At 51.0% G+C, this 27,105-nt stretch overlaps 1 protein-coding gene across 4 annotated transcripts in view; it reads left to right on the forward strand.

Moving 5' to 3' along the window:
* FAM53B (family with sequence similarity 53 member B) overlaps positions 1-27,105 on the forward strand; it is a 527,638-nt gene that overhangs the window by 16,822 nt on the left and 483,711 nt on the right. For all 4 annotated transcript variants that reach the window (XM_075757678.1, XM_075757679.1, XM_075757681.1 and 1 more), the window contains 3 exons: positions 2,338-2,581; positions 5,256-5,307; positions 12,978-13,702. In XM_075757678.1, the coding sequence (XP_075613793.1) occupies positions 2,513-2,581; positions 5,256-5,307; positions 12,978-13,702 (846 nt within the window). In that variant the 5' untranslated portion in view covers positions 2,338-2,512. The remainder of the gene's footprint in view (positions 1-2,337; positions 2,582-5,255; positions 5,308-12,977; positions 13,703-27,105) is intronic.

Below are 27,105 nucleotides of genomic sequence, written 5' to 3' on the forward strand. Positions count from 1 at the left end.
GGAGGCATGCACTGAGGTCTAAGTGCCTCTTGTCCGTTGGGCTGCTGTGAGCGTGCCTGTCTCTGGGAGGCTGCTGGCCCTGCAAGTTTGGCAGGAGGGCATTATTCCCTGGGGAATGGCAGCTCTGTTCTGCCAGATCCAGGCTCGGATGTCGGTGAGGGCAGCCACTGCCTTGCTCCCTGTCCTTGGTCTGCGGCTCGACTGCGATAGCTGGCGGGGCTAAAATTGCAGGGAGAGCACTCATGAGACGGAAAAAGAGATGAGCCAGCAAGGATGGGGTGCTGTGCCAGCGATGCTGCCTGCGTGCTGCTGGGGCCTCGTACCGCCGTTGGGGATCTTGCTGTGAAATGCTGGAGGCTTTGGCAGTGAGCGTACCACCGGCGTTGCTTATTTGCCCCTGTATCACTGTTTCCGTGTTATTTGGTCCTCACTTCCACGCATCTTTTTCTTCATCCCCATCTGTCCCCTCTTACGTGCTGACACTGGCAGCCCTTTTCGGGAAGCATTCCCTTGCCTCGTGTTTGTTCAGAGCCCGACGTAAGCAGCCGTCGCTCCTGAACAGGACCTCTGGGTTTTGTTGCATACCAGTATGTTTGATGGGAGGACTGTCAAAATGCAGAAACGTAAAACTCCTGTGGAGCTTATTAATGACTGTAGAGCGACTCTTTCTGCTTGCTCCTGGAAAACAGCCTGATGTCCCCAAGCTGGCCCCAGCACAGGGCTTGGGGAGCCTCCTGAGCATGACCTTGAGGTGCTCGAGCTGCCTCCAGGTTCAGCGGGGTGTTCGCGGCCCTGTGGTGATGGGAGCACGTTGCTGTGTTAGTTAACTGGTCCTCCAGCCACCCCATCCTCCCTTACGTCGTGCTCTCCTCGCAGGAACCCAGGCTATCCATAGTACAAATATGTGATCTGGGCTCCGCAAATCCTGTTTCACTTTGATGGTTCTGAAGTGCTTTGCTTTTCTGTTTGATGGTTTCCATTTGGTTATAGGGTTGCCCAGAGGTTTATGATGAAGCTACCAGTAAATTGTATATTATAAGCGTACCGGTGTCCCATAAGAAGCTGGAGACTGCACCGTGTGCCCTTGGGAACAGTAAATCTGTGGAAAATGTATTGATTCCTAATCCTGGCTTTGCACTCTGGATGAGCTTTGTCCTCAAAAAATAATAGAAGGTGATTTTTCTTTACCAGCCAGCTGGCCTTCAAATGAGCTACTCATAACACCATCGCAAGCTCTAATCCAAGTAAACATGGAAAAGATGATTTACGAGCTGGGAAGAGAAGCCATATCAGTTCGTAATGAGGTTTAATACTTAGCGGCACATTCTCAAATATTGTCTTTAAATACCACAATTGGGTTTTGACTGCATGTTAAGAGGTCAGTGTTTTATGCTCTTAGGATCGTGCAAGTGGTGGTTTGGGTTGTTTACATGAACTGCAAGGCAGCAAAATAGCAAAACAGGATTAGGGGAGTGATTTGGGGAAAACACTGATTTCTATAATCAGATTTGAATTGCAATCTGTCTGCTTTTACAGGGGAGTAAGTTTATCAGAGATGATGGCAGGAGGTGAGGCAGAGCTGGGCAACGGCTCGTGGTCGAGTCTGGGCGAGGTATGAGCCTGGCTTGCAGCTTGTTTTTAGTATGTGCTCCCCATCGTGCAGTCGTTAGCTGTTCCTAGATAAAACTACCTAAGAAATAGGTAAGGATCAAAAGGCACAATGTGGCCCTAAGGATTTCAGGACAGGGAGCTCTCTCCTTCCTTGCAGGCAACTCTTTGCCTTGTTTTTTGACCGGAAGGGCTCTTCATGGGTTGGGAATCGGGGAGTCGCTGGGGTGGAATAGGGGTGTCCAGGGGATTTTACCGCTTTAATGATGCTGTAGAGGCTTTTTTCTGCTGGACATCTGCTCCCAGTTGGTCTGGGGGAAAGGGCTTCTGTGAGATCAACCCTGGGGCTTTAAAGAGCCCTTCTTTCAAAGCCCCAGTATCTTAGATATAGGGGATACGAGTTCCCTTTTTCAAAGGGAGAATTCAGAGGAAGATAAATGTATGTATTCATTTGTTTATTTACCTGAAATACTTCTGTCCCTCCGGATCGCCTTGTGTACCATACGTGCTTCCAACAGCTCACGCGACTGCCCGTCCCGTGAAACACCTCCGCGCTGAAGGGGTGCAGAGGAATGCCAGCAATATTTAAGAGTCTAGAATAAATACTCCCCTGGAGTAACTGCTGTCAGGGTGTTTTTCAGGCAGCACTCACCCTTTCCTCAGCACGCCTACCCTCATCTCCCCAGGCAAGTCCCTTAAAGCTGTTCCTCTCTCTCTCTGTGCATGCAGGGAGTTTTCTGCGCCCCGAGGTTGTTCTTGGGCATTCCCCGAGGAGCCGGTGGGAGCCGGTGGGGCCGAGCCTTTCCTGGGGGAACATGCACTGAAAAGAGGAGCTTTGCCAGACCACGGCTGCCAGCGGCCTTCGTCTGGACCCTGATGGACTCCGAGGCAGGACTGCATTACCATGGTGATGATCTTAACCAAAACTCGGGCAAACAAAGGTGCTGACTCCGTAACACGCAGGACTGAGCTGGTAAGCTTTGTGAAATCTTCGTTCAAAACTCTTTTGCTGCCGAGAGCTTTGCTGTAGTTTTATAAAACGGGGTTTTTTTCATGCCTCAGGGCCAGATCTTTAGATGGTTTGTGTCACTGATTTCTACTGAGCTGCATTAATATCCAAGGAGCAGGCGCTTAGTAAATGATTGGAGTGCAGCGGCTTTTGGATATATGAATTTCAGTAAGCATACAATGGAGTAAACAGTAGAAAAAAATAAAATCAACACCATAAATAACACATGTGAGATGTTGCGTCACCAACAGCGAACAGATGCTCGTCGTTAATAGGAGGATGAGCAAGTAGGCAGCAGGATTAAGTGGGAGATGGCGAAGGGCAGCGCTGTGGTACTTAACACTGGCAGCCTGGAGAGGTGCAAATCCAACCACGCCGAATGAGCAGGCAACAGGAAAGAAAAAAAAAAAAAAAAAAAGGATGTTTGCTCCTCTGTCCTCCAGGAGAGATGGTCATAGTCCGAGAAGAAATTAGACCGAAAGGCTATTCCTCGCAGGGTGTGCTGAGAGCCTCAGATAAGGGTGTACAGGAACACGGCAGGAAGCATCTGGCAGGATTAGCCATAAATGGGCATTTTGAGCATAAAAGAATTATAAACGCCTGAGTTTGCTGAAGATGATGAACTGTCCAGCCGGGCTTCCCAGGCAGATAGCACAGCGCGCCGAGGTGAAGGCAGGCTGCCCTGGCAGCGCGCGGCAGGGGAGAAGGCGAGCAAGTCAGAGGCAGCGTGAAATCTTGGCTTAAAAGGGTGAAATTTGGTAAGGAAGAGTATCGACACATTAGAAAACCATCCTCGCTTTAGTGTTGGCTCCTGCCGGGAAGGCAGCATCTCCCGTGGCTGCTGCTGGGGGCGGCAAGGGGGAAGCCTGAGCATCCGACGCCGCCTGTGCCCCAGGAGGTGTGTGGGGCAGGCGGAGGGGAGCTTGCTGCAGAGAGGCGGGTGAGAAGTAGTTTCTTCTACTGCTACGGGAAGGGATGGACACCCGGGCTGTCCGATGGCGGGCAGCGGAGGTACGGAGTTGTAACATAAAACTTTGCCCTCGCGCGTTTGTCGAGTGCCTCCCACAGTTCTGGGGCTGGGTCAATAGTGCGATGATAGTCCTGCTTACACAAGTTGAATTGCTGGGTTGTCCGGGCTTTTCAATTGGGGCAGATGTTCACAAGATGTCTGATCCACCAAAGAAAGCAAGAGTTTTTCCATTGACTTCATGGGAAAGGCCAAAAAGCAAAACCTAAAGGAAGTAAGTGTTTGAGCAGTGGGACAGTATCACCTACCAACGCCTGATGGGCTCGTTTGGTTCAGTTCCCGGTTTGGTGTTGAGACGAAACTCTTACAAAACGGTAATTATACTCGATAGGAGACACATGTCATCTAAAGGTGTTCCTCCCCCCGCCGCGTTTGCAGGCAGTAGCTGGTCTCTGGGGCTGGCACACAGATGTGCGCTGGCACAACCGCTGCCTGTCCTCGCTGTCTAGGTGGGGCTTGACAGAAAGAAATAGCCTGACTTCACCTAGAAAAGTGGCACGTGCTCCAAAGAAGGTGACTGACCCCTATTTACCTTCTCCCCACATGCGCCCCATCACTGTTTTCTGCCTCCACATCCCTTTATATTCAATATTTATAATATTCTGTATATAAAGTGAGATCATTTTATTGGAATTCTTTGCACAGACAGGTGCCAGCAGTTGGTACATCATTATTATTATTATTACTGTAATTGTTATGTGAGCAGGTAACGTGTAGAACGTGGATCAGGAGCGGTGATGCGAATGCGGTGGCCTAACGCCAGATAAAACGCAGCTATAACAGCACGGATGCACAGGGAGGTCATGCTGGTGCTTCCCTCAGATGCTGTAAAGCCTCGGTCAGATGAGACAGTGTTGCCAGGAAAGACACTTCAGAAGCAGAATATGGATATTTTTGGATAATAATAAAAGAACAATTAGTATGAAAGTGTGTTTTTGCAGACATAACTGAAATGACGTGTAGCTGCAGATGACATATTGATTTATTGTATATAAAAGTGTCCATGCCCATTTTTAGAAGTCTGATGATGTCTCTAACACTGTCAAGAGCAAAATTCTTGAAAAAAAGAGTGTAAAAAGCATCCAGGATCATTTCGTACCCATATAGTGGTGTTTTTCCTTCCTGGGGTGAGGGTGCCTTGCCTTAGAAACACACTGTATGTTTAAAAAAACAAAAAAAAAGCTGCTTTGTACCTAGATGGGAGGCTTTAATGGGCTTGGATGGGGTTCAGATACCTCTGTGCCGCTTTCTTGCCCAATCCAGAATTACCACTGAATTGCAACTCCCGGTTTAGTTTCTCCGGTGTTTTGGGTCCTGGAGCTGGGGACCTCGCTGCAGCTATTCCCCTGGGTAAGGACTTGGTGCAGGAGCCATGATCTGCAAGCTCAGGCCTCAACACCGACTCTCTGCAATGTTTAATTAAATTTGATTTCACTGAGGGAAGATGACTGGGTCTGTCCCCCCATCCCTGCCGAAACGGGACAGTCGCGGGCACCTGAGGCTCTCCTTCCCGCCGGGTGCTGCGCGGTTTTGCCGAGGCTGGAGGCAGGGTGGTTTCTGGTGTTCTGGTCGAGTCTGCGAGAAGTGAATAGTTTTTCTGGTTGTTTGCAGCACACTCCAAAGATGAGTCAAGGACCTACCCTCTTCTCTTGTGGCGTGATGGGTAAGTAACAGAAACTTCTGTCCATATTTACTCCACCTCTGCTCCCGCTTCCTTATAGCGATGGGCAGGAAGATGTCTTGATTTGCAGGATCTCTTCAAAAAACCTCTGCAGACCCCAGTGCGGATGTCCACCCACCTGCCCCATGCAGCTGGGATGGAGCAGCACCCACCCCACCACCCATTAGTGGTGGCCATCATGCCCGTGTGACCCTCTTTCCCAGTGGCGGTTGTCCTGCCCTTGTTGCCATTGCCGAATGAATTGCTTATCTCTTTTCCCTCCCCCTTTGATATATCTGCTTATTTTTGGAGTAACTCATACAGTTGAGATTATAAGCATTTTGGGTCTGAGATTGTGTTTGAGTATCCAGCCCATGATCTTGACTGTTTGCATGATGCTAATATCAGTATTATCACTAAAATGTTCTACCGCTTGGCACAAAGTGTTTGGACAGGCCTCAAACAATAAGGAAAATGTCTTTTTTTTTGCCTTTGACAGTAACCATGGTATAGGATGTTTAATACCTTTCATGTCAGAGCTTGCTATCAATTTTTATGCTGAACGGCCACCAAAATTGATGGGGGATTGGTGCCTTGGCCAGTGATCCTGAAACACTGATAGTGCTGGAGGATGTGCCGTTCTGTTGTGCTCTTTGGGTTTTGTATGGGGGAGCCAGTCACTAGGCAAAGTCTCAAAACCCAATTAAAATTGTAGGTCAAGTTTGAGCCAAGCTACTTGGTATGAAAGCCAATACTTTACAGACAAAGAGGCTGCCCCTTTTCTTCATGGACACAACTCTCATTAGTGTTAATGGGAGCTGAGCACATGCATTGAAGGGAGATATTTCCCAAGCTCTCCGATAACTCCAGTCATTTGGAGTGGCAGGGGAAGATGGAAAGCATTTGGATTTTTTCAGATGAAAGTCACAAGCTTCAAAGTCAAGAAGGGGTAGAGACAGCCCGTTCCCTTTCTCCTGCCTGTCAAACATGAGTGAGGAACAAAGAAACCCAATGAGATGGTTTTGTCTTGCGCTGTGGCACTGGCAGGGTCTTCAGCAGATATGAAGAGTCTATACCTAATTGAAAAGCAGCTTGTTGTTAAGAGCTTTTACAAAGCCTTCTGCGTCTTCATAGTGCTGTGCTGGTCTTCCTTGGCTGCCAAATTATCCTCTTTCCAAGGGAACCAAATCTCTCCTCCTTGTCCACAGCTTTCCACGTGGAAATTTCCATGTAATGGTCTTCGTCATGCCCAGTCAAGAGGAGCCAGGCTCTTCAGCATGCAAGGGAATTGGTTGGCTTGGGCTTAATTTTAGGTATCTTTCCCGAGCGCTCTTCTCAATGTCTCCAAACACGGGCCGTGATCACAGACGGTTATAATGGCTCTGAATGTGAAACGAGGGGAATATTTCAGGTCAAAGAGCCAAGTCCTTGTCGGTGGAGAACACTGAGATAAGTGAATGCAGTGAAGTTTGGACTGGCATTGCAGCCAATGGGAGGCAAAGAGTCATAGTCCCATGTATGATGTTTGGGGAATGGAGGGAAGGTAGCTGAATTTTCTCATTTTTTTAGCCAGAAGAGGCTGAGGGTCTTAGCACAGGGTCCTCCTCCCAGTTGCCTTTAGGGGCAACGGCAGCTTTGGGCAGGAAGGCAGCCTGCAGCCGGTCCCGTTGGCCATGGGACAGCGGGGCAGAGGGAAGCCCAGCTTCTGCCAGGCTGCTTGGGAGAACATCATCTAAACCCCGGAGGCATCAGCTCGGGAACGTTTATCTCCAGGAAGGAGAAGGAAGAAGTTGGGTCAAAATCCCAAGGGGTGCATAATGCACCATGACCAAGAAGCCCAGCTGGCCCAGGATGGCAAGCGTGGGGTTCTGCTTACCTGTGACATAATGTGGGGAAAAAGAGTAAACTGAAGCCCGCGTGTTTTATATGTAGACGCCTCGTAAGGTCCTAAATGCCGTGAGAAACTGAAAATCGATTATAGATTGTAATATAACTCAATATATGAGTAAACATTATTGCAGACTTGATATATCAGATGGTGCAATGTTAGATCCACTTCTCAAGGTGACCTAAATAATCTTTTGATTCTCAGATTTATAAGAAACACTCCTGCCAGTGTGATGATATTAGTATTACTAAAAATATATTGTTTTTATCTTTATATAGCCCTTTGCTGGGAAGAAGATTAAAAATGAAATGCCTAAAACTATAAATTCAACCATTTCTTTTTTTCCTTCTCCTTGATGGGCCCTTGAAACATCTGGGAGTATCAGAATTGTCTAATTGTTGGATAGGGGTTAACCATCTTTTGCTTTTTCCCTTGGAAAATTCCCAAAGGAATTTGTCCTTGTGGAGCGCTGCGGCAGAGCAGAGTGATAGATGAAGTGCGCGGGTCTACTCATCCGTCCTTCGGCACGCTCCTCCACCGGCACGGTTCAGCAATGCCTGGCAGCGCCGCTGGTCTGAGAGGCGAGCGTGCCGGGGAGGTTGCAGCCTTAGGTCTTGCCGTTGCACACCTCTTCCCTGGAGGTGGCTTTTCACCCTGCATGGGCAATGGAGGACAGCCAAGCAGCCAGAAGAAAGGCCAGTCTATGGGGGGTGATGCTCCTCATCGTATTCCAAAAGCGGGATTTTGGGGTGTTTTTGGAAAGCCATCGGTGTAGAGCAGCATCTCGGTGCATGTTCACGCACAAAGAGAAAAAGCTGCGCAGGGAAAGCCAAGAAGACGTAGCTGCAAGGGGGAGACCTCGCCAGAGGATTGCGTTGAAGAGCAGGGCATGTTTCACCGTCGAGGTGGGGAATTTCCCTCCCCCGTGCAGGCGGTTGGCGCGAGGAGCCCGCAGCCCGCTGGTGTGTTTATTCTCCAGTGGTAGGTTTGGGGGCTGTTGTTTTCGTTTCCTGTTGAAGCACAGCTCCGCGCATTGTATTTTAATCTTATTCGTGTGATGGGAAGGCTCTATGGCGATGCCAGTGGCTAGTTAGGACCATTAAATTTGTTCCACATTTAGAAATCATCTCTCGAACATAAACAGGGGACAGTGGAAAATGCAGGCTGCCTTTTCCCCCGTGCACGGGGACCGGGCGACCAAAATTCAACTTGAACAACATGGGGGGAAAAAAAGAGAATTGGATGCACACCCGTGTGAAGAGAAATGTTTGGGTTAGGATCCAAACAGAATTTATCTGCCAAAAAGGAGAAGAAAAATTGATTGAAACCCATAATTGCTTTACAAGTTGCCGTAATAAATTATGTATTAATGTAAATTATTTCACGGGAAAAGAACGTGGAGGAAACTTGAGCAGAAGGATCATGCATTATGTATAAAAAGGAACTGTAAAAATATTATAGCAGCACATTTGTGTCGCTGTAGTTAAAGTTGTGTCAGCATTTTGATTTTACACCCGTCTCTGTGGTTATGAACATGGTCATTAAAATTTACTCTGTGTCACCAGAGGAGCACGGCAGTTGTTTAAAAAGCCTGCGACCATCCTGAAGCTCCAAGGTGCCCGGCGTGTCCGTGCGCTGCTCCTGCCAAACCTGGAGCTCAGCATTCGGGAACCTGGCTGTGATGCTCTGAGGATGGATCCCATTCCACGTGGGGCTGTGCAAAGCCCTCAGGGATGTTTGGAGGACAACACCCATCTCCTTGATTTTGGGATGTAACTTCAGCCTGCGAGTGCCCTGTACCCTGGATCACTGGGCTTGTTTGATGCGGTGAAGGTTGCGCGGGAGGACAGACGGATGTTGTAAGGGTTCATGTTCCCTCTTAAAAGTGAAGGTCTTGGTTTTGGTCGAAAGGAAATTTAGGAATAGCTAGCGGTGCTGATGGCGTTTGAGCATGCTGTTGATGGTCCCGGGGCTGGTTGAGCCCTGCTCACATGCGGGCAGCTTCTGGTTTGTCTCTGAAAATAGGAGAGGCGGGAAAATAAACCAGGTGGGGACTGCCCGGCAGCCCGAGCCCGGAATGTGCGGGGTCTTGCTGGAGCTTGTTGCCGCTTGCCCAGCCCGGCGAGTCCTGCCGGCGCGTGCCGGCGAGGCACCAGCCTTGTGCAGAGAGCAGGTCCTGCGGCTGGCAGCGGTGGTCGCGCTTCACCCGCACCCCGACTGCTCCGTCAGTTCGATACCCAACATCTCCCTCCCAGAGCATCCCTGGCAGGGTGCTTCCCCCACCCTGGGTCGATGGCACGGACACCGAACTCTCCCGGAGGCCAGGCAGGGCCGTGGGAAGGCATGCGGGCTGCAGGGCTCAGATCGCTCGCTCCGGGGCTGAATCAGAGCTAACCGGCTGAGCCTTGCTTTGGAGAGCAGAAATAGCTTGGGTTTGGGTCCCACCGAGGCTGGGCTGCCTGGGAGCTTGCAGCTGTAACCCGAATTTAACGTGCTCCACACCGGTCTGGATTTCTTGCTGCTTCGTGCATGCTTTGCAGGAGGGCTCAGGCTCCTGCTGCCGTGGCCAGGGAGGGCAGGATGAGAAATTCAGTCCTCCCCAGGCTGCCGATAACACCCCTCTGTGTCTTGGGAACCGGAAAGCTATTTCACAACCAAAGAGATGCCAGAAAATTCACTTTGTGTTGCCTCACCCTGGAAATGTAGTTTTGCAGATCAAAACACCTCCAAAGAAATTTGCTGGACGTGCTCATCAAGTGACTTGAAGTGTTTAGTTTTGCAGTTTTAAGTTAAAATCCAAAAGTGAGATGCTATTTCATCCAGGGATGCTAACAGCCAAGAAGGACCCGTTTAACCATGGGGAAGAGTTCCTCGTGCCATACTTCCGTCATGCTCCGGTTGTAAATGTTCTCCTATTGTTTTTCCAATAGGCAAAAGAGAGTTTTCCAGCAAAGCAGCTCACTTGAGAACCGAGGGATTCTCATGGTGGGTTTTATCCTGGAACAAATTACTGCCTCGGGGTAAACCGAGTTGAGGTTTGTAATTTAAGAAAATTAATACATGCTTAACTGCAGCAGTATTAATGGCTCCACTGCAATTATCATTATCAGCGTGCTCAGGATGTGAATCTTAGTCTTAAAAAAATGGAACAGAAAACCAGCCGGTTTTCCTCAATAAGGCTTTCCCGCGTCCTTTAATTACACCCTCAGCCCTCAGACTACCCCGTTTTCAATTTGTTTTGGGGTGAACAGTTTTCTGTTTGCACTGAAATAAAGCAACCCATTTTCTGGGTTATCCGGTAGTCTGGGGCCGGTCGGTGGTGCTTGGGGGGGCCGGGCTGTGCCAGGGTCTCCTCCCTGCCCTGCCAAAAAAAAAAACCCCCGTGGTGCGAGGGGAAAAGCAAATAACCCCGAGCTGGTGCTGGGGGTAACGGTGCAATTACCGGTCTCTTTGCAAGGTTTGGAAGATTTATAGCTGTTTGTGCCGAAGCAGGGGTGAAAGAGGAAGGTGTCCCGTATCCTCCTCACCAAGGCCTTTTGTACAACGTGACGTCTCCGGCCGGAGGATCATGGCAGCTTGCCATGAAAAATCAGCTTCTATTTCTGTTTCTTTTGTCTGCTGACCTGACCCAAGAAATCTCGCTGCTGGCAGCATAATATGAGGGGAAAAATAATAAAGATCTAAACATAGATGTAGTTGTTTAGCGCGGGTTTCTCACTTTTCATTGTGTTTATTAAAATGAAGATAGCGACAGTTAAAATGCCGTGTGGTTATTGGGTGCAGAGCCAAGCTGTTTGTGGCTGGAGCTGTTACGGCAGCAGCTGGATGCAGAGAGAAATGGGAAAACTGGCCAAGAGTGGTGTAGGGAGCCCCAAATCTGACCTCTCGAATTGAAACCAAGCCCCAGTTGGAAGCGTCCTGCACCGTTTCATCTTTCCTATCAGGCTGGTACCTACAGCTGCGGGCTGGGTATGGCCTTTAATTCATCCTCCAGTTACCTGAGTGGAAAAAACCCCCAAACCCCTAAAAATTATTGCACGATTTAGATATGATCATATGAAACTTCGCAGCGACGGTTAGCTAGCACGGTTTGCTTCTGTTTGCAGCAGCCCACGACAAAAACAGTCACCAGAGGAGGTCTGTTGGGTGATTACTTTTTTCCATTGCAGCAGCCGATGGGGTTGTCCTACCATGGTTTTCCTGTTGAGCGTCAACGGCGTAGCTGCAGAAAGCCCCGTTCCCCTGCGCTGGGGAACCAGACCTCGATGATACTCTGCTTTCTTCTTTTATAGCAGGACCGCGTGCGGGAATGAGATCATCACCCTTAATCCTCTCTTTCGACACAGTCATCAGTGGGATTTTTGACTACAGCTGTAGCCAGGTTTGCAGTCTTCCATAGCCGTATACATTTCAGCCCGCGGACTTTGGAGGCACAGGGTTCTTGGAGCTTTACCCAGGCACCACAAAACCCATCTGATGAAAGGAATATTGTTATTCTGACCCCGAAACCATGCAACAGGCCACCAGCGTCTTTTGCTGTGCTGCGTTGGAAGACTGTTAACGCAAGCCAAATTTGCAGGGGGAACAAATTCCTGTGTAAACAAGCTGAATGAAGGAGAGAGGCAGAGAATGTTAAGAAAGTGTATTTAAAAAAAAAAAAAAGCAAGCCTATTAAGCAATTTGTTCCTTTAAATAAATGCTTCGAGGTTATGTTTATTACAGACATGCAGACGATTGGCTGTGCTAGGTGCAACTGGGATTTTCAAGGCAACCCTGAAGAGATGCTAAGCTCAGGTTGCCACAGAAGAGCAGGAGGGTGTGGGTACCCGCTTCCCATCACACCTTCCCACTCTGTGCGGGTAACTGGCCGGGGGGGCACCTGGGCCCCAGCACCCCGCTGGCCTCAGTTTTAGGGGACGGAGGGGAGATGGGTGATGAGCCTCACAACAGGGCCCTAAGAACAGCGTCTTGCAAAGAACTGCTGGAGGTTTATCGTGCATCTGTTCTAGCATCGGCCGTCTTGGAGCTCATTACGTGCACCATAGTACAAACATATGTAAGGATACGTTAGGCACTGTCTCCTTGGGTTGGTGTGGGAGAGATGCTCAGAGCCTCAGTGGGGATAACGTGGTTTCTTTGGAGCAATGCTGGTTTAGCAGCGGCTGAGAGCAGGACAGCCCTACGGCTGGCGGGATGGGTTTTGGTTTTCCGTAGGCTTTCATGACCTGGTTGGGATTTCCGTGCCGCGACAGGCAGCTCGATGCCCGGGGGGCACTCCCCTTTCTGTTAGGGCATCCCGACTGCTATCTCCTCTCCCTTCTGCTGTTTTGTCCCCCGAGGTCCATCTTGCCCCATCTTGCTACAGCTTTGTGCTCTTCCCTTCCAGTTTTTGTGAACCTCTCAGGCAGTTGTTGATCACGGAGCCCAGGACCAACTGCCTGCATCTGATGCATGATTTATCATGGAGATAAGGCAATGGCCATGTAATTTTATAATGCTGAATTTCCCTTAGCTAGTGCAATCTGGATATTCAAAGACATGTTTTTATCTTCTTCTAGCAGTTTTTCTCCTGCTGCGATTATCATTTTGTCTCTCTCCATCTATGCCACAGCAACCGTTCTGCTGGCAGTTCAGAAAACCATATTCCAAGAGTTAATTAATTTGTACTGGAAAACATCCCATATGCTACTCTTTTTGTTTATGGACGTAGAAAGCGAATCGCAGAATTAATTAACGCTAATGCCTGTGCATGTGTGGTTTTTTTCTTTTCTCCTTTCTGAACCAGAAAATGACAGATGGAGAGATCTCAGCAGGAAATGTCCACTTCAGCTCGAGCAGCCGGGCGCCAGCATCTGGGACTGCTTGTCGGACAAGGGCGAGGAGGGTTCGCGCTGGCCGAGGGAGCCGGCCAGCACCTGCTCCGTCACCAACCTGATCAAAGACCTCAGCCTCAGCGACCCCCACGGCAACCCCTCAGCACCCCCCAGCAAGCGCCAGTGCCGCTCGCTCTCATTTTCGGATGAAATGTCAAGCTGCGGGACCTCGTGGAGACCCTTAGGCTCGAAGGTTTGGACCCCGGTCGAGAAACGGCGGTGTTACAGCGGGGGGAGCGTGCAACGCTACTCCAACGGCTTTGCCACCATGCAGAGGAGCTCGAGCTTCAGCCTGCCCTCGCGGTCCAACCCGCTCTCCTGCGAGCATCCCGCCCTCAGCAGCCGGCTGGGATGCCAGCCGAGGAAATTGGCCAGCGGTGGGCACGGAGGAGACCGCGTGGACATGCAGAGGTCCCTCTCCTGCTCACACGACCGCTTCTCCTCCTCTGAGTACTGCCCGCCCTCGGCAAACAGCACGCCCGCCTCCACACCGGAGCTGGGGCGACGGGCCGGCGGGCTCTCCCGAAGCCGCTCGCAGCCCTGCGTCCTGAACGACAAAAAGGTTGGGGTCAAGCGACGGAGACCGGAGGAGGTTCAGGAGCAACGGCCCTCGCTGGACCTCGCCAAGATGACCCAGGTAAGAGGCAGCGGTGCCGTCCCTGTGGGGACCCTGCAGCCGGGGCTCAGCAGCGAGGTGATGCTGTTTACTGCTTTGCTAAAAATCCTTTAGCATCCTCCCGAGGTGCCTCTGCGGCACGCAGAGTAACACGAGTGTTACGGGGAAGCGCATCCTTCTGTCCGAGCAGAAAACCTGTTCCCCTCCAAATGGATTTCTTTAATAAATTCCTGGATTTCTCTTCTGCTCTGACTTTTGCACGCTGAGTCCACCACATTGTTTCCTCCTGGTAGGTGTTTCAAGCAGGAGTACCTTAAACCCCACGTTTCTGAGTTGAGGAGAGAGGAGCCCTGAGCCTGCCATGAGGAGGCGAAGGCACCCCCGAGGCACCTAGCCCTGGCTCCATCAGGAGCCGAATTTGTACCGCTGCGGGCTTTACTTGCTCTTAGGCTCTGTAATTTTCCACTCTGGAGATGTTATCATGTTTCATTTTCAGTTGCAAACACAGAGCACAACCTCCCTCTTCAATCTGCCATGCAAAGCCAGATAACAGATCTGAAGTGTGAATTGGGGAGGATTTTGCTCCCCGGTCCTCTCCCTGCAAGACCAAGTGGCGGGACTTTAGCGAGAGGCAAAGCGAGAGGCTGCGTCGAAGGACAGCGTGAGCAGCATTTCATTTCCATTTCACGCTCATAAAATTCCTTTTTCTGTAGTTTTATGAGTCAACATTTCCCACATCGGTAATCTACAATCGTAAAGTCAACACCACCACCAGCTCTGTGTGGGATGGAGATCACGGCAGGGGTCTGAAGACCCCAGGGCTCCCGCTGCGGGAGCAGGGCTTTCACCCTGGCCACCTCCCCGGGAGAGCTGTCACCTTCTGGCACCCGAAAAACTTCCCCTGTGGTTTCGGTTTGATGCGATCATCTGCCGTGTGGTGCTGCTGTGCTTCATCCTGGAGGTGACCGTGTCGGGAATATCTGCCCTGAATTTCCTTGTGCGGTGCGGCCGGCAAAGCCCGCCCAGTGCAAGGTGTCCCTGCACGCTCCGTTTTGTTGTTCGCAGGGAAACCGCTGGCAGCAATTCGTGGGGTGGGATGGAGAAACAGCCGTGGGGTTTCTCCCCTTGCTGTTCCCCAGCGGGGTGACATCCAGCGCTGTACGTGCGTTTTCTCCCTCTTCTAAAAATGCAATATTTTATGGCGTTTCGTGCTTGGCAGCACAGCGGGTGTTTGAAGGAGTGTGGTGGTGTTGGAGGAAGAGATTAGGTTTTCCTCCTCCAGAGGAGCTTAGAGGGTAGAGGGGGTGAGGGAATCACATATTTGGGTGATTGCAGGGGGAAAGCACAAAGTGTTGCTCTTGTCTCTTGATGAACCACACCAGCAATGTTTAATGTGCTAAGCTTATTTTATTTGCTAATAAGCTGGATGTGCAGTAAAACCAACTTACACGTGTTATTATATTTTACTGTCTGCAAGCTGGAATAGCACAATTTTTCCCTCTTAATTCTCTCGCTGGTTGCTTCATCTCTATGCGCGGTGCCGGATGTCCTGCAAGCCCGTGCAGGAGTTTCCCAGCAAACCAAAGCCTGCAAAAGACCCAAACTGCCTCAAAACCAGTGGCGGGGAGAGCGAGACTACCCCTTCACTGCCTGCCTTCCCAGGCGCAGAGCTGCCGCCGTGGGGAGGGGACGAAGGTGACTTTCCCCAAATGGACGTCAGACCACGGGAGCAATGTGAAGCGATGGCCACATCGCCCCAGCTCGCTCAGAAAGTGTCTTCACCGCTTGTTCCCAGGTGGTTACTCGCTTTAAAACCAGCATGATAAAAGTGCCTTTGCCACGCCTGCCGACCACCGCAGCTTTCCTCCAATAACCCACTGGTGTGGGAGGAGATCCACGGCCGTGGAAGTGGGCTGACCAGGCAGAAAGCCCACGGTGCAGAGCGTGGGGAAAGAGGGGGAAGGATGCGGCCCCGGGCGCAGGCACCGGGGCTGGGAAATGGGCTGCTCCTCTTTCTGCGTGCCCAGAAACGACCGAAGAAATCTTCCTCATCCACATTTCTTCCAAACGGCGTTTTCTGGGGCTGTCTTTGGAAATGCAAAGTGCAACGTGCACTTACACTGCGCCTGGGGGTTTGCATACACACACGGGCAAAGGGTCACATCTGTGTATCGTGGAGTTTTGGTGTAGCTGGGCAATCTGGTGTGGAAACACGGCAGTAGCACGTGTGGTTGCGTGGGTGCACAGGTAACAAAATCCCACGCAATGCCCGTGCACGCAGAGCCGGCTGTGCAAGGGCAAGCGAGTGCCTTGGTTCGGTTGCCCACTGGGGCATCTGCTCGCTGTGACCAGTGGTTTGGTCTTGCAAGGCTGAACGTGCCCATTGTGTCCCCCGGATGCGCTGCTCAGCACCTCGGGAGGAGCTGGAGGTGATCATCAAGACCTTTCAGGATGAGGCCAAAACGTTGACCGAATTGCAGGGCCTCGGTGTGATGGATCAGTGCACGTGTGCCCCAGCTGCATCTGCTGCAGCGCTCACTGCTGAACAAAGGGAGGAGATCAAAGGAACGGGACTATTTTTATTCTCCTGGCTGTTCTGAGAGCCTGCGTGATGGTTACCATCTCCGAGCGGCGCTTGCACCATGGTATGATGAGCGTTTCGGAAGCACTGGAAGGGCAGAGCAGAAGTCATCTGCTCTTCTTAGCTCACAGCTTTGGGCTCGGCCAGCTTGCAGGAGCACCAAAGGAGAGCCCCGAGTAGCAGGGAGTGATCTTCCCAAGGTAACAGCCATGGCAGGCTCCAAGGCTTTGATCCTTCATTAAAAGAATTAATGAGTTTATCTTTGCAAATGCCAACGAAGCCTTTTTTTACTTTTTTTTCCGCAAAGGCTCTGTATGATTTTCTGCTCTTTAACTGCCGGCCTTTGCAAACAAAGGGCATGGAGGAGGTGCAGCAGGTGGGGCAGGTCCCCAAATGGACCCCACTGGTGGGGATGCCGCCCCAGCACGGCACTGAGTGGATGCGGCATCACATCCAGCGGATTTTGCTGCCAGTGCGGGGGAATAAAAGGCTTGCACCAGGGCCAGGAAAGCCTCTTTTTGCAGCTGTTCTTCCAGCCTTGCGAGCCCACAGATGTTCCTTCCCGGCTCCCCTGGTGCCCGTCGAGGGTTTAACGCCGGCTGTAGCTCGTCTCGAGCCCTTCCAGGTCCCTGCCAAGGTCTGTGCAAGGCTTTGCAGGCACGGCACGGCTGTGCGCTTGGCTCGGTCCCTTCCCCGAGGAACTGAACCGCAGACTGGGATCGCATCCTGCAATTCTCAACCCGCCTCTTTGGGTCGGCCTTGGCCCCAGCGAAACACAGAGTCTAAACGAGAGCAACCCTGACGGCCGAGTCCGCACATGCGCTCCTGCGCTGGATGGCTTCCACCCCATGTCCCCACGGTGGGGAGCCTGGGGGGGGACGGGGCTGCCCCCAGCACGGGCGGAGGATGCGGCTAAAGGACCAATCTAACAGATCTCAGCATCTGGCTGTCGGACGTGTGCGTCAGATTTGTATATTAGGGCCCCGGGAAGGATGCGAGTGCTTTTTGTACTGATGAAGAAGGTTCAGGCCATGGATAGGGAAGGAGGAGAGTGTATGGGCTCTGGTTTCCACCCTTCAGGAGGAAAAGGTCTGATGGGTGGCACAGAGCCATGGCACATGGTGCAGACCTCAACTCCCTCTTCGGTCCCTCCCCAGCCTTGCGTGCCGGCCGCCTGCGGGACAGGGGACACAACGAGGAGACAGCGGGAACGTGAGGTCTGAAGCAGAGCTCATGGCTGGGCTGTGTCAGTGTTTCCTGGCATCTCCTGCCTTCAGCTGCTCCCTGAGGCTCCGGTGAGGCTCTCTGAGGACACAGATGACAGACACCTTCACCCAGAGACGTGAGACACACACATGCATTTCCTTTGCAGTAGAAGTGCTTGAAATTGCTGGATTACAACTGCAGAGTTAGCATTTAATTATCCCAGCGGGACCAACTGAACACTTCAGCGGTTAGGCTAAGCCTATCGAGTAAGTTTTACAAAACTCAACTGTATCAGATGCCAAATCTGACCAAAATATTTTGTCAGGTGGGACCCTGGGGCGGCCGTGAGCTGCTGGCCCTGCCCGCAGGGTGCCGAAGCCTGGCACCAGCACCGGCACTCCCGGCACAGCACCGACCTTCCTTGCCCTCCAAGGATGCTGTGGGGTGAAGCCAGCTTCTCCATCGCACCAGACCAAGGGGGAAGGTTTGTCGTCTGGGAAACAGAGGGCTTGGCTGGGGAGATGCTGGGGGGATCAGCAGGAGCTTCCCTTTCCCTCCAGTGAACACCGAGCCCAGGCGCAGATTTATAATTTGGATAGCCATGACTTTGACATGGGCAAGTGACCCAAGGATGACAAAAACATAATCACTTGTACATCTGAAAGCACCTCAGTCTGTATTCCTAGAAAACCTTCAGCTTGAGGAATTATGTTTTCTCTGGCTGCTGTCCTGCACATCAGAAAATCCCCCAAAGCAAGAAAGTGATGTCTGAGCACCGTGCGTTACTCAGCTACCCTCAAGGACGAGTTTAGACAAAAAGAGTGTCGGGGTGGTTCATCCTCTGCAAGAACCGATACGAAAAGGGAAGGGTCCCAAAGTCCCGTGCTGCGAGGCACAAGCTCTGTAGGAATGGAGAAGGGATTGCCTGGGTGCAGCATCTCCTCCAGTGCCGGTGGCAGCGAGAGCGGTGGTCCCCCCCTCTCCCATCCCCTCCTCGCCCGCTGGTCCAGGCTGGGTGGCCGGGGATGCTGCCGAATGCTCTGCGGTTGCTAGCACAACCAACCAACAACATTGTCACCAAGGAACTCCGCAGCTGGGATCCAGCCCGAGACACATCCCGTGGAGCATCCCTGGTTTTCAGGGAGGAAACCCAGCCGGGTTCGGGCACCCACGGCAGTGGGTGGATTCCTGTGGCAGGGATGTGCTGCTGGGTTTGGGGTAGCAGGGCTGTAGCAGAGTGGGAAGAAGGCAAAGCCCGGAGCTGTGCAAGGGCCAGGGTTTTCATAGCTATTCGGTTATGAAAAGCAGTCCTGGCAGGCTGCTCTCTGCGTGGGAGGACTGGCACAGAGGGACGAACAGGATTAGGCAAGTTATGGTGAGCATTCTTGCCTTTGGTGGGGCGGGCTTTTGGGGCGTGGGACATGGTCAGAGCCCTCCCTGGGATGGAAACACCATGAAAACCAGCTAATTCCTGGTGGGCAGTAGGAGACGGGGATAAATGTGCTGGAGAAAACCCCGCAGGTTTGGATGTTCCCCCAGGCTGCTTTTAATGCCTCTCTAGTAACGACGCTGGAAAGTTAGAGGATTTCAGATGAAGAGCTGAAATAATGACAAGGTGTCCGTGTGGCTGCACGTGTCCTCTGGTTTTATACGGGATAGAAATGGTTTGTGTTCAATGGTCTTCGTGACTCAAAGCAAAGGAAAGCCAGTGTCCAGACTGGGCTTTCCAGTAAGACCTCAAAGCATTCCCTTTTCAGATGGGGAAACTGAGGCACAGGGCACACCCATGAGTCCCTGGGTGCTAACAGCAGAGCTGGGTGCTGAGCCCGGGGTGCTGGGTGCTGGATCAGCATCCGGCTCTGGCAGCAGATCGGTTAATTTTTAGCTGGTAACCACATGTGTTTATAGGCCTGAAAGCCAGTACCATAATCAAAATAAAAATAATTTGACCTGAAAGAAATGTTTTCTTCCTACCAGGAGGGATATTTAGGCCAGGCAGGAGGGGAGGGAGCCGCTCCTGGAAGCAATTACATGGCCACATAACTGGGCTAATTAAGAAAGAGACCTAAATGTTAAAGTTCTGCTGGGAAGGAAAATACATATGAAAACATTGCCTTTAATTCCTCAAAATCCTGGTTTTGTTTCTTCTTTCTGGAATCCCCATAGCTCAGAGAGGGGAGGTGAGCCCGTATCGCTCGCCTTCTTATTTACTCATACGGCACCAAACCAGAGAGGCTTCGGCTTGGGGCAGACCCCAAACCATGAACACAGTTGTCATTGAAATAGCAACAATTTTTAAAAGCCACAGCACCACGAAAATCCTTCTGCTCTTTTTAAACGCACGCCAACGCTCCGCTTTGTGCTGCTTCCGCCTTCGGGCTGGGTATAAAGCTGGCGGGTCGTACTCCAGCGAGTGGGTGACGATGATGTGCCGTTTAATCGTCCCCAGTGTCCGGAGGCAGGTGAGATGCCAAGAGGCCGGTTTCTCATTCTTCGCCCCAAGCAAGGAGAGGTTGGGTACCGGATGAGGTGCCTGGCATCTCTGACCACCCTTGCACGCCTTAAAACGAGGACATCAGACATCTCATTTCGGTGCAGGGCTTGCTTTCCAACTTTTTTTTCCTCTTGCCACGTGAAGTAGAAGCCTAAGGAGGGCAACAGCCAACCTCCGAAATCCCAGCAGTTGTTCTGACAGCGTGTTAATTAATCTCGCGGCGATGTGGTCCCCTTCCTAGACGCAGTGCTCTCGGTCTCGCAGCGCCAGGGACTGTGTCCATACCAGCAGGATGTGATCAGAAATGCTCAGGGTCAGATTTGTCCATGAATTGGGAGGTTTCTCAAAGAGCTGGTTTTCTTTTTCTGATGTGAGTGCGCCTAAAAAATATGGGTGATGAGCAATGTTGCAAAGGTGATGAGAGGTGGCTTGGACCCCAACTGTCCTCCTGGCTGGGCTGATTTTGGCAGGAATTGGTGGTTTCACCCTTTGCAAGGCGCTAGGAGAAGCTGGCTGGGCATATTAGGTGAGAAAAATGGATTTCTAAAAAAACCCCAGTGTCTGCCAGAGATACTGTGTGGCGGAGAGGCACCTGCTTGGTTTTCTTCTCCCATGGTCTGGTGCAATTCTTCTCCAAAGGGCACCTTGCTGCGTGGTGACCTAAGGACTTGCCACTGCCCACCTCTGCGTCCGCCGCTTTCCGACATCTCCGTGTCAACAGGATTTGGGGTGTTGTGTGCCGAAACGCCTCGCGGCAGTATGAACACTGGGTTCGGCGGCCTGAGTCATCTACGGGAAGCCGAGCCATGGGCCAACCCTGATGTTGGCGCGCGTGTGCTGGCTGAGCGGATTGCTTTCCTTCACCCAGGCCCTGGGGAGCTGCAAGGGAGACATGACGTGTCTGTCACACCGACGACAGCCGCCCCGGATGAGAATTTGAAATCATCCCCAGCAATGGCAAAACGAGCCCTCGCTATCTCTTGCCTGTTCTGTTTCCTGCCTTGTAAAATTTTGATATGGTTGTTACTGAGAGATTTTAATGATGTGTGTTACCACCCTTCCAGCGCAGCTATCCTTTTTACAGATTTTTTTTAAAGTAAATCATTTATCCTAGAATCATAGAACGGTTTGAGTTGAAGGGACCTCAAAGCCCACCTAGTTCCAACCCCCTGCCATGGGCAGGGACACCCTCCACTAGCCCAGGTTGCCCAAAGCCCCATCCAGCCTGGCCTTGAACACTGCCAGGGAGCCAGGGGCAGCCACAGCTTCTCTGGGCACCCTGTGCCAGGGCCTCAGCACCCTCACAGGGAAGGATTTCTGCCTCAGATCCCATCTCCATCTCCCCTCCTGCAGCTTCAGGCCATTCCCCTTGGCCTGTCACTACACTCCCTGACAAACAGTCTCTCTCCGTCTTTCCTGTAGGCCCCTTTAGGTACTGGAAGGTGATACATATAGCTAAATATATATATATTTGTTCAACCCCAGTCATGTTCCCTGCAGCACTAACCCCAAGCAGGGTAAGCCCTGGCTGGAGATGGAGGATGGCCTTGTAGTGTTTGGAAATACAACGTGCCATGGAAAGAAAGGCAGAAACGTCTTTGTGGCCTGTAAGCCATAGCACCGCTGGCAATAATTGTCAGATGTGGTGAAGGATATTGGTTCCTGCCAGTTGTAAGTGCCCTGCTAGGATCTCTGCACTGGGAATAAATGAAGGCTCGGGGGGTGACACCTGTGCCCCATTTCTGATGGCTCTATGAGGTTTGGGCTTCTCTGTGAGCTTTCAAAGCATTTGCAGTTTGAAGAGCTACATCTCTCGTAACAGATACTATACTACTGATGTCTTCTCCTGAGTTTTCTCTAGCGTTGTTTACTTTCCTGCAAGGGTTGTACCCATGAACACTGAGGAGTCCCAGACAGCTGGCAAAGTACTTCTCCTCCATGAAGCTCCTTATTGTATAGTATGGCGTATAGTATATGGGGCAGAGAGTAGTTGCTATGGAACAAATAAGGCAATTAAAATACAATATGCCCTTGCATCTCCCCAGGGTTATGGAGAGCTTCCCATGGTTGTGAATTCACCATAAATAGCTATCTGCCCTGCAGGTGGGCTGTGAAGGATGGATGAGAGGGTACTGGCAGCGGTGGACACCAGAGGATGAAGGACTGGGTATGCTTGGTAAGGTAGAGTTATAGAGAAGACTTTGTGCCTGAAAGATGCCTGTTATGGGGAGGGTGCTGAGATGTTGGAGCTGGGTACAACGGGACCATTCATGTTGGGTGCTGGCTGCCGTAGACAGACAGCGCCATTCATTGGGTGACTTCATGTCCTCTGAGGAGCACGTGCCTTCGCAGCATGGAGTCGTCTGCACCAGGAATCACAATGGGTGGTTCTTGAGTTTTTCAGGGTTAAAATCAGCTTCAGCCTGGGCTGGAGATCCAGAGGAGCGGAGTGTGTAATGCTTTTGATGCTTGGGAGCCAGGCTGTCCCCTGCCTTCTTTGCCCCTCCAAACTAAGGAATAATGGCAGTTTCCGTGAGGATCCATGCACGAAGGAGCTTGTGCACTCCTAAAGCTGGAGGGAACAGCCCACCAGATTGGAAGTCTTTCAGGCTGGTCTTGACGCTGAGTGGGGAGAAGTTTTAAACTGCAGGATGGGAGAAGTGACTTAGCCTCTCTGATCACCCAGCTCTTTCCTCTAAGGGTAAAATTCTCTAAATTTCCATGTGAGATTTTCTGTTTAAATTTTGGCAACTTTCAGGTTTGCTGGTGGGGGCAGGAGGGGTGGCACCGATCTCAGTCAGCATCAGCACCCGCTCGAGCCAGTGGCAAATACTGCCAAAAGGTAGTGACAGGCGAAAAACTGGAGGTTTTAAATTCCAGACGTGTCCCAGGAAATAGTTTGCTACTGATGTAACTTCTGAGACAGATTCCAGCTTCCAAGCTCCAGTGTTTTTTAAATAAACACGAATGAGAGCCTGCAAAAGTCAGTTTGTGGCTTGGTGGGAAAAAGCCTTCAGTTCAGGATCAAAAGAAGATGACTGTGTTCGCAGGGTGCAGAGGACCTTGGAGGCTGGCTGGATTTAACTTTGGTCAGAATGTTACACATGCCACCATTGTTATTCATCGCCCTGGTATTTTTTTTTTTTATTTAAAAACAGAAGTAGTTGAATAAAATTCAAGTCAAAGTTGGAAATTAGGTTCATAATGATGTTTACTCCTGGCATGAATAGTTAATGGGTTTTTTCCTTCCCTGTTCCTTTGACGAACAAGTCTCCGTACGCGTTGAAGTATAGCAAACCTCCTCTCGGCTGGTGTCCCCAAGGCAGGGTAGTGACCGTGGCACTCATTGGGGTTGCCCGCTGGTGCAAGCCCACATTGCTGACGTCCTCCTGCCTGCAGTGCCAGGGAGGATGTTCATATGTGGTAAGGAACTTCAGCCCTGAAATATTTCTGTTGCTTTCAGAGATGTTTTGCATCAAATTTTCCCTCTGCTGCGCTAAAAATGAAAGTTTTTGTTGGGCATCATAGATTGGCCTAGTCTAAGAGTTTTATCCAAGTGCAATTACTTTTAATGTATAGAGGGCAATATGTTAAGAGGAATGGATTCATTTGAAGTTATGACACCGGACTGGACCTCACATGCGTCAACTCCGTTTGTGCCTCCTCTGCAAATGTCCTTCAAGCAGAGTTTTCCAGCCTCAGTTTCCCAACTGGAAAAATGAAGACAATGTATTTTTTCACCTACCCGGGTCCGTAAGCTCCTGAGGCCGTGCCTGCTCGGGTGTTGATGTAATTTGGGTGCTTCCCACAGCAATAAAACCTTGTTCTTAGGTACCAGGTCATATCGCTGCCAGAAGCAGCACGCAAAAAAGATCCATGTCCCTCTAAAAGGCTGATTTGTTGGTGCAGCTCTGGAGTGACCATTTCAGGCAAGGTACTTTGGTATAGTCAGAGGACGCTTGTAGGAGGTGATTTATCGTAGCAGGCTCTATTTTAGTTACCCGACAGAGCTTTTAATAGCAATAACATGTAATGCAGTGACATCCATTGTTTTGATTTTACAGTCGAAATGGTCCCATCTGCCCCAGTTACAAATTTGTGACTCACCAAACACAATGGGCTGAAAATAAATTCAGCCGTGGAAGCAGAACCAGGCCGTGCCCAGGGATGTACGCGTTTCTGCCATGAAATCACTTTTCCAGCATGGGCCGGGACTTGTGTGTGTGGACGGGCTCCTCCGGCAGCATCCATTGCCCGCGCGAGGGGGGGCTCCGAGTGCCGAAGGGCTCGGTGGTACCCGGGGACCATGCCCTGCCAGCCCCTGCTCCCGGCTCCATCCCGCTGCAGGGTCCAGGGATGCGGGGTCGGGCGTTGCGTCCTTGTGCACGCTCACATGGGAGGACAGGGCTGGGAAAACAAACAAAGCTTGGCAGTGTCTGTCCCAAACACAGACAAAATCCAATTGTATCCCGAAGATGCACATCTGATTCACCGCGTGCTGTTTAACCCTTCGGTCCCTGGGCTCATACGCTGTGTGGACCCAAAGAACAGCTTTCATAAAGCGCAGAGATTCATCCTTGAATGAATGAATATGCTCGAAAGCAGTGGCCAAAAGCAGTTGTTGGTGCTGTTTTTAAAAAAGCCACCCAAACCCCAGCACTCCAGGAGATTTCCAGGCTTGCTGCTCCCTCTCACGGTTCAGGTGGATGCAGCGGCAGCAGGTTTTGCAGATGGTGGTCGGGTTTTTCTCCCTCGAAGGTGCTTCATCGATCAGATCTTCTGCCAGAGGATTTTGGAGGCATTGGAAGGAGGGAGCAGGGTGCAGATTCTGGATCTGTGGCTTAGCCCAGCGCAGCAGTGGGAACGGCTCCTCTGGGCACGAGGCAACGTGGCTGTGGCCTCCCAGGCAGACAGTGTTTTTGTAGAAAATACTTTTATTAAAAAGTAGGATTTTAGTAGCGATGGTCGGAAGTTACTTGCGAGTCTCTTGCCTTGCAAAACTCTCCCAAAGCTTTTCAGAAAGCAGCACTAAATAAACCAGGAGGGCAGTTCAGTTTTCTTTTCAAGAGAAAGATGCTCAGGGTCAGCCCGAGATGGAGACTGTGTCAGAAAAGTGATGCGTACTTCGAGCCTGCATTTAATTTGCAGGAGGCCACGGTGCTGGGTGCGACGGTGGGGGCATTTTAATGGCAGGCATATTTTAATCAAAGTACCGGTGCAAATAAAAGCTTCATGTCGCTGCCAGGGAGGTGGTGTCAATGAGGTGACACTGTCCCCGTGCTGGTGACAAGATTGGTGTGGGATGTAATGCTGGGCACCCGCTGGTGCCGCTGCGTGAATTAAACCCGGAGAAATCGGGAGGAAGTGTTCAGCTGGAGCGGGTTTCCACTGACACGGGCTGATTCAGGGAGGTGAGAGAGTTTCACAGGGAGCATTTTATTTAGGATATTGAATAAGAGATTTTTTTTTGAAGTTTGGTTTTAATTTCTGTAAGGTCTTGCCTTATAATTTAGGGCATGAAGTGACAATAACATAATAGAAATATTACTTCTGCGCAAAAAATGATGCAAATAAATAGTAAGAAAATGGAATAGGGCTGAGATTCTCAAAAAATCATGTTTAAAAAAAAATAGAAAATTCCATCTTAGTGATGTTTCATCCTAACATGGGATGAGTCGAAATACCAGCATCTCTCAATTTCCCCAAAGACGAGCCCCTCCAAACCCTGCAGTTTTGCCAGCTCTGGACGAGGCTCACCATTGCTCATGCTGGATCCACTTCAGTGCGTGGCGTTGCAATAGCATCATCGGGAGAGCAGCCCGGCCCCGACGCCACCGTCTCCGCTCAGCTCTCAGCAGCGCCGAGCGTGTCGGCACGAGCACCCTGCGGTGCTCCAGGGATGCTCTGCCGCGGCCTCTCGGGATGCAGAGGAGAAGACGAGGAGGCTGCGAAAGGCTGGGTACAGGAGGGATGGGCGACCTGGAAATAAATAAATACGCAGTAATCGCTTGTGAGGTTGCCTAATGACCTGTCTGAGCAAACGGGTTTCTCCAGCTCCTAGCCAAGGGTTCAGTGTCTGTTAGGGAAAATATTTGTTCTTGGCAGGAAATGAGGATTTCCTCCAATTCTCGTTATGAATGGGAACGGGCCAGGAGGCTGCGCTGGGACCGAGTCCCCGTGTGCGGGACGCTGGGCAACGGGTGGGACGGTCGAGCCCTGGAGAGCTTCACTGCTCCGTGGTTCCGTGCATAGCCGGCCCTGCTGTATTTCTCTCCGTGCTTCGTCTCTCCAGCATCTCCCTGGGGCTCTTGTAACACCAGGGGGGTTCCCATCGGTGGCTCATATAACAGATTTTTCTTTTGCATTTGGGGAATCCACTAAAGAGCCTCACTGTCACTGGAGCAGCTAGAGAGCTCCAAACATGAGCAAAACTGCGAGTAGAACTAAATTAACTCCACAGGATCCGAACGCAGCACTAATATTAATGACTTAAAGCCTCCTTCTTGCCTTTTTTTTCGTTTTGTTTGTTTAATACTGTGGTGTGAAGTGACTTGGTAGGATAATAGATATTTCTGAGTCTGCTCATGAAAGCTGTTTTTCACACCAAACAGAATAAAAGCAAAATTATCTGCTAAAGCTGCAGAGTTTCAAAGCACCATCTAAGCACTGGTGCCTAGTATTGCAAAGTTAGGATTTGGGCTCTGTAAATATTCCTCTTCATTAGCGGCTGAGAAGGGGCAGAGCTGGGAAGGCAGACCCTGGAAACAAGGGCAGCATCGTGGTACCCACCGGGAGCGGCGCAGAGAGCCGTCCCCTCCGTAGAAGGGATGCTGCTCCTGACCCGCTCTGCGACACGTCGATCTGACAAGGGTGCAGGGGTGCCTGCAGATTACTCAATGCCTCCGTAGATAAAATAATAAAAAAAAATAAAGTAGTGGATGAGTTCGAGCTCCCTGACGTGGCACCAGTGTGTATAACCCAGGTCCAGCTCTGCACCAGGCACACGAGCTCCGTTTGCGTTTCGCAGACCCCGTAACTGCCTCCTGTGTTTGCCTGCCGCAGGTATTTCAGTCATTTCTTTCCCGACACTTCATTCACCGCTCAGAGGCTCTTTCTGCGGGAGGACGGGGTCGGTGTAAGACC

The sequence above is a fragment of the Balearica regulorum genome, chromosome 7 (genome assembly GCF_011004875.1).
Source record: "Balearica regulorum gibbericeps isolate bBalReg1 chromosome 7, bBalReg1.pri, whole genome shotgun sequence".
Classification (NCBI taxonomy): Eukaryota; Metazoa; Chordata; class Aves; order Gruiformes; family Gruidae; genus Balearica; species Balearica regulorum.